General features: G+C 53.1%; 1 protein-coding gene across 1 annotated transcript in view; it reads right to left on the bottom strand.

Moving 5' to 3' along the window:
- Positions 1-37: 37 nt before the first annotated feature.
- The window catches only part of PTGES3 (prostaglandin E synthase 3), an 8,482-nt gene continuing 1,285 nt past the window's right edge, over positions 38-7,234 (bottom strand). The window contains exons 2-8 of the mRNA XM_018068840.2: positions 3,060-3,173; positions 2,888-2,957; positions 2,331-2,429; positions 2,037-2,126; positions 1,769-1,831; positions 1,341-1,365; positions 38-894 (exon numbers count right to left, since the gene is read on the bottom strand). Coding sequence (XP_017924329.2) covers positions 875-894; positions 1,341-1,365; positions 1,769-1,831; positions 2,037-2,126; positions 2,331-2,429; positions 2,888-2,957; positions 3,060-3,173 — 481 coding nt within the window. The 3' untranslated portion in view covers positions 38-874. The remainder of the gene's footprint in view (positions 895-1,340; positions 1,366-1,768; positions 1,832-2,036; positions 2,127-2,330; positions 2,430-2,887; positions 2,958-3,059; positions 3,174-7,234) is intronic.

Here is a 7,234-nt window from a genome sequence, read left to right as displayed (position 1 = left end):
GGTGAGGAATGCACAAGGCCCAGGCCGAAGGGAGAGCCAGGGGAGTCTTCAACAGTTTATTAGAAAGAATGCAGACATTAAAAAAATCCCAGCTGCTCTGAACATAAATTGAGGTTTCTCAGCCCGGTCGCAGGCCCCACGGTCTGTCACTCGCTGCCAAACCCACAGTGCAAATACGATTTGGTCTAAATGTACAGATTGACAAAGCAAACAATGTACAGCCACTCCCCCCGGGCGAGGAGGGGGGAGGTCTGGGGGGGTCACACGGAACCAGGGACAGGCTCCGGCCACCGGCACCGCTCGGGGGCTCGGGGGGGCCCAACACCAAACGAGGAGAAGTTTTAGGTTTTCCTTTTCAATACGAACTTTAGTGGAACAGACCTGAAGACACCACGGAGGGATGTTGCCTCGCCTGCTGAATTTGGGGAGCCAATGACAACAAGTTTTGTTCCCGGTACAAACAGACAATTTCAGGCCGTGGAGGAGGAAGGGGGGGGGAAAAAAATGCTTAACCATTTGGTGTAGATTCAGGGGTTCTCCCATTGTAATTACATCTGCTACGAGGCAAGGAGGCTCTGTAAACTTTATTGCAACTGTTCTGTACGGATTGCCTACACCTCAATTGGGGGGTTGGTTTGTCTTTTTTTGGAAGTCTGGAAAACGGTTCATGCATAACGTTATTGCCTCTCGTGGCTTAAGACCGCCCCGTGCCATGGGACACACCTACCATCAGTGAAGCCATTTAAAATGGACTGAAAATGGGTTAAAGGATGCAGGATCTCCCTTTAGGGCTATCAACTCAGGAATTCTTATCTCAATTATGAAATGTTGTGATGAAGTTCTTTCCCCAAAACCCTGAAGACGACAGTTTTCCTTACTCCAGATCCGGCATTTCTAGAGAGAGAGAGAGAGAAGAGAATTGTTTTAGGGCTGGATTGTGGGGTAATGTTTTTTTTTGGCTATTTGTTTTTCTAAAAGCTACCAGAGCCCCATTATGTCACAAGGGACACGAGCAAGACGACCTGGCCCTCAACCAAGGAGGGCACGAAGCAGTTTGGGGCCTCTGCCCTCCCTCCTGGCTCTCCCCAAGGGAGATCTGTGCCAGAGCCACCCCGAGCACGTGCTGCTCCTGAAGCTGAAGCCTCCTTGGGACTGCAGCTGCCTCAGAAGGTCAAAGTGGTATTTGGGGCTTGTGTGGAGAGGCTTTCCCAGATTAGGCTGTCTCCCAGCACTGGCTTCATCTCCTGCCAGGACTCATGGGATGGACGGGGGAACATCTGCCGGCCCTGCCCGAGGCCGGGGTGGTTCAGCAGCTGTGTGAGGGGAAAACAACAACTTACTTTCATCATCACTGTCTGGTGAGTCCTGCAAAGGAAAAGAAACAACATTAAGTGGAACAGATGGCCCTGAAAGCGCCTTGCCTCTAACACCACCCCCCAGGAACGAGCTGCTGCTCCCAAATCCAGCACCAAGCTGGATCCCCTTTAGGCAGAGCAGGGATTTTGAGGAACTCCGGGTTCCACAGGACTCAGTGAGCTCAGTTTGGCCTCTGCAGAGCCCACAGAGCCACTGCAGAGAGACACAGACTCCAAACTGCATGGTGCCCCCACTGCCCTCAGCACTGCTGAGAGAGAGGGAGGTGACTTCCCCAGGTGACATCACCTGTCCAAACAAGGTTTGGGGCTATTTAAGCCTTCTGCAGTGCTCAAGAGGGAGCACAAGACTTTTTAAGCAGCCCTGCCCGTGTTTACTCCAACCACATACTCACATCATCTGCCCCATCTACTTCTGGCAAATCTACGTCGTCGTCTCCACCCATGTTGTTCATCATCTGCCCAGAGAGAGAACAGCCACGAGTCGGGGTGAATCCAACCCCATTCTCCTCCAAAACCAGCCTGAAATGGTTCTAAACCAACAGCCCCCAGCTGCTTTGACAGGACAGCTGCCCCCAGGCAGGAATTACAAGGTCAGGATGCAAGAAAACCTGGGATTAATTGCCCTGCAAACCCCGAACTGCAGGAATTCCTCACCCCTACCTCGGAAAAGCGATCGAAATTGGACATGTCTTCATCTGAATCATCTTCCCAGTCTTTCCAGTTGTTGAAGTCCACGCTGAGCCAGTTGAGCTGCACCAACACAAGGAGTTACTTAAGGACAAGGAATCTTTTAAGGACAAGGAAGAACCCGGCTGTCATCAGACCAGGCAGGTTAACGAGAGCTGCTGCCGGATCGGGAGCAGGAAAAGTGACCCAAAACTGCTCCATAATTCCAACATGACCCAAATATGCACAAATTAAAAGCCAGGGGGGGCAGCAGGTGCCCAAACCCACCTTTGCCCTCTCTTTTGTTAACCTTGGCCATGCCTGACCAGACTCTCCTTTTCGTAAACAACATAAGATGGATCTGTCTGTTCTTTTATGCTTTGATTCCTGAAAAAGAGCAAATACCCATTAGTACCATCAGGATGAGCTTCACCACCAACTGCTGACATCCCTCATCTGTCTTAACCTCTCCACTTATTCTTTATCCTGAAAAACACTTCAGGATAAAATACTCTCCTGAAAAACACTTCCACGGATCTGAGTTCAAGCCTATTCTTACAGGCTAAGGAACTCTTTGTCCCAAAATCCCAGGAGCAGCCTAAAGAACAGATGGTATTTTTTAGGACCACAGAAGTCCAGAATGGTTTGGGTTAAAGATCATCCCACTCCACCTCCTGCTGTGGGCAGGAACACCTTCCACTAGACCAGGTTGGTCCAAGTCCCATCCAACCTATCCTTGAACTCTTCCAGGGATGGAACATCCACAGTTTCTCTGGACAACCTGTTCCAGTGACTCACCAGGTTCCAGCACTAAGAACACCCAAGAGGAGGCTCGGGATACTCACATTTGGATCGATATTATTAAAAAGGTCGATTTCATTTAAATGTTTAAAGTTGTCACTTCCTCCAAGACAACTGCAAAGAGAAAAATAAGTTGGTGTTTAGCCCAGAACACGTTGTAGAACAAATCTGCTTCTCCTCAGCCCTCAGGGACCTCCCTGTGCCCGAGTTACTCACCTGAACGTGAGTTTGGACTTTTCAAAATTTACATTAACATCTTTGCTGTCTTCGACACAGAACTCGATAAAGACGTAGTCCCTCCGGTCGTACCACTTGGCAGAGGCAGGCTGCCTGTGGGCACAGCAGGTTTGGGCATTTCATCAATAAATTCAACTAGAAACCTTCCCTCCCGTGTTCAAAACCTGCATTTCGAGCTCATTATTCATCTTTAGAGGTGCTTAAGAATGGAAAGAGATGTGAATAAAAGAAACGATGCACTCAGTGTGTAACACCCCCGAAGAGCTCCTGGGAGGAGCCACTGGAATCTGAGAGACTGAAATAAATGTTTCAGCAGATCAAAATTGTGATAAACTTGAAGATGAGCTAGTACAGATGAGGCAGAAGCTCCACCCCCTCCCACAGCTGCCTGGGCAGATTTCAGGGTGCTTTTTGTCACCCTAAGAGTTAAAACCAAGCCCAAGCAAAACCACTGAGAAAACCTTTTTGGGCACTGACACTGTTAAAAAATAGATTTACTATGATGAAGACCCAGCTGGTGTCAGCACAGGTAGGAGAGCTGGAGAATCCTTGCTCCAAACTCTTCCTAGATCCTCCTGCATACTCAGACTGGAACTCCCACACACTTTGGAATTCTCCTCCCTTTCCAAAACCACCATAGTAAGTAACAGCATGTCCAGGGCAGCTCTGGTGTTTGCAGTTCCACACTGAGGACTCACCTGCAACGCTCTGGCCGTGCTCAGTGGACTGGGGAAAGAGACCCAGCAGGGCCTGGCCACCCTCCTCCCTCCCCCTCCAGTTATTCCCTGGCAACTGTGGCCAAGCCCAGGGAACGCCTGCATTCCAGGGGAACCAAACAGCCTCCCAGCAGGGCTGTTGCTAAGGCACAGAGGCCACGGGTGTTTCTCACACTCCTCTGTCTTCCTGAGATCACAGAATCATGCAATGGGTTGGGAGGGATCTTAGAACTCATCCCTTTGGGCTCAGTGCTGCTCTAGAAGCACAATTATTAACTTTTCAGACCATTTATTAAGGTGACCTTTGCTAAACTGTCAGGTCAGGTTTTGACTCACCTGATCACCAATTGATTAATTCTTGGCACGGAGCTGTGACACATTTTGTGAGGTGACTCACCGAGGGCCTGCACGTTCCCTAAACGTTCCTACCTGCTCCCATCCACATGTCCTCAGGATGAACCACAGCAGGGCCCAGCCCAGCCCCAGCTGACCCCCAAACCAGCCAGCTCTGAGCTCCCCCAGTGCCACGGGGACTTGGCTACACCGGTGCCAGCTCAGGGAAAGGCTGGGGCAGCAGCAGAACTGCCACGATGCCTCTGGTGGGTGCAGGAACACCTGGTCAGAGGCCAGTGTCCAAGGATTTAACTTCCAAGAACACGAAAACAAGTGCATTCTGAATTCAACCTCGAGTTTCAGCGAAATGCTGTTCCAGGAGAGAAAACCTGACGCTTCCCCTTGCAGCTGCACTTCAGGGAATGTTAATTATCACCTTACCCAGGTAAAGTGCAGCAGCACAGCAGGACTTTTCTTACTGGGGTATTTTTAATTCCTTCTTGGGCACGAGTATCCTCTTCTAACAGGGAATGAAAGACTCTCAGAGGAAAAGAGGAGGAGAAATGCCCCACTCTGTTCCCCCAGCGTGGGACACCGGGGGACGTCACTCCAGCCCCGTTACCCAACAGAAATCTCAGTGTCCCTGCCCGGGTGACGCAGGGGCTGAACAGTGTTAACACTTCCCAGTTCTCAATGTCAATGGAGACATCTCCAGCCTTCCCAGGAGCCACACACATCCCGGCCTTCGTGACCTCGGGATCTCCGCCCAGAGGGGGGGTTTGAGGCACAAAACTCACAGCACGTCCAAAAATCTTGCTCAGCTCAAGGAAAACACACACACACATCCGAGCTGGAGAGGGATGAGATCCCAAATAAATTTGACTCGACCACAATTCACGTTTCTGCCCCCAAACCTGTGCCGCTTCCCCAGGAATGAATTCAGCACTCGCCACCCTGAGCTGCCTCTCCTTCCTTTATCTGCTTTTCCAATCTCGCCCTCCCAAAGGGAGGAGGGAAAACCTCCCCGTGAGCTCCAGCCAGAACTCCCCGTTCCCGGAGCTCCCAGGGCTGGGACGAGGCGGAAGCCGCGGCTCGTTTGCGTCTCCTGCCCACACGGAGATTCCCAGGAGACAAACCACACGGAGCAGCCCTGCACGTGCTCCCCGCGCTCCAGAGCTGCTCCCACACCCCCACGGAGCCATCTCCTCCTCTCACAGGCGCTGAGGCACCGCCAGGACTCGGGAGCAGATCACCTGTTGCACAGAGTTCTGTCCCCACGGAGCCTCGGCCTCCTGCCAGGGGGGCTCTGGTTATCCCTCAGCCCCGGGACTCTTTGGGAAGGAGGAGGTGACTCCACCGTGCTCCCTCCCGTGTGGGTCCCAGGGAACAAGGCACTGTGTCCCACTCCAGAGGGTTTCCTCTGTCCCATCCACCCGCGTTCTGGGGACTTCCCAAGCTCCTCTGGCTCTTCCAGTCGCCACATTCCGATGACAACTGTGATTCCAGCACGGTGGAACAGGTTCTAGAAGCTTCCCAGCAGCACTGATAGGCAACGTGGAGGCTCAGCTTCACCCCAGAGCCCTCATGGCTCTGCCTGATCCACGGTGGCTCCTGGGGGCTGTGCTTCCAGCCTGGATATCCCTGGATATCCCTGGATATCCCCGTCTCTGGCACAGCAGCAGCTTCTGACCCGCTGAACTCCCGAGTGGAATCTCAAATCCCACTGTTCATGGCGTTTCCAAACCTGTCCTCCTTGTATCCTGTGCCTATGGAATCCTGCCTTTGTCTCCTGGGAGCATCCTGGGAGCTCCCACAGCCCGAGGACACTGCAGGAGTCAGATTCCCAGCAGGATTTACCCCCCAGACAGCAATAAAACCTGTTTTACTCAATTAGTTTTCTTTCCACTTATCAACCCCGGAAAGGTGCTTTTTTAACTAAAAAAAGCCTCATTTTAGATTTTAGACAGCTCCATGCAGAGGGAGCAGCGCTGCAGTTTCAGGATGGTGAACTTTACAGAAATTAAACAAAAAAAAGTCCAACTTTATCACGTCCCTCTCGCTTTCAGTCACGTTAGGATGAAGCAGCTCCAGTCTGGGGTTTCAGAACACAAGTAAAACGCCTGACTGGGGACAAGGGACCAAAAGCCACCAGTCCCCGAGGGGTAACTCTGTCCTCAGACCAAATTCCTGACAAAATAAAACCTCAGCAAGTGCTACAACCTCCAGACATTCCAGCCAGACACGTAGAGGTCACAGAACCACGGAATGGCCTGGGCTGGAAGGGACCATAACCCTCATCCCATTCCACCCCCTGCCATGGGCAGGGACACCTTCCACTAGCCCAGGTTGCTCCAAGCCCCGTCCAACCTGGCCTTGGACACTTCCAGGGATGGGGCAGCCTCTGGGAAATCCATTCCAGTGCTTCAGCACCCGAACAGGGAGGAATTTCTTCCCGGTATCCCACCTCCCCCTGCCCTCTGGCAGTCTGAAGCCATTCCCCCTTGTCCTGCCGCTGGAGGTGTGGGAACGGCAGCTCCGGGGGCAGCACAGCCCTTCCACGGCCACATTTCCTTCTTAAAAGTCGTCCCGCACATGAAAAACTCCATCTCGTCTTCCCCGCGCGTTCTGAGGGAACACTCACACCGAGCCAGAGCTCTGCCACGAGCAGCTCCCGCCGCTTTCAGGTCGCTGAGGCGGCGCCAGGAGGGCCCCGAGGAAGGCAGTGAATTCGGGCTCCCCGGGAGCGCGGGATCCCGCCCGGGATGCACGTGGAGAGAGAGGATCCAGCGCCTCACCCGCGCCGGACAGGGCAGCACCGGGGGGGTTCCGGGCCGGGTTCCTGCACTTCCACCCGCTCCTAAGGGGCTTTCTCACTATTCCTCGGTCTTTCGTGGAACGGTCTGGGTTGGAAGGGACCTTAAAACTCCTCCCGTTGCACCCCTGCCATGGGCAGGGACACCTTCCAGCAGCCCGGGCTGCTCCGAGCGCCGTCCGGCCCGGCCTTGGACATTCCAGGGACGGGGCAAAACCCAGCCGTGGGTTTTAAGTGGAAAAGTGGAAGTTTGTAAACAAGATTCGCCCGTCTGCGCGCTCCGGGCGGCTCCG

This window comes from Manacus vitellinus, unplaced genomic scaffold (assembly GCF_001715985.3).
Source record: "Manacus vitellinus isolate BGI_N305 unplaced genomic scaffold, ASM171598v3 scaffold_148_pilon, whole genome shotgun sequence".
NCBI lineage: Eukaryota > Metazoa > Chordata > Aves > Passeriformes > Pipridae > Manacus > Manacus vitellinus.
Note: the sequence above shows the minus strand (reverse complement) of the source record. Positions and strands in the feature narration are given on the sequence as shown.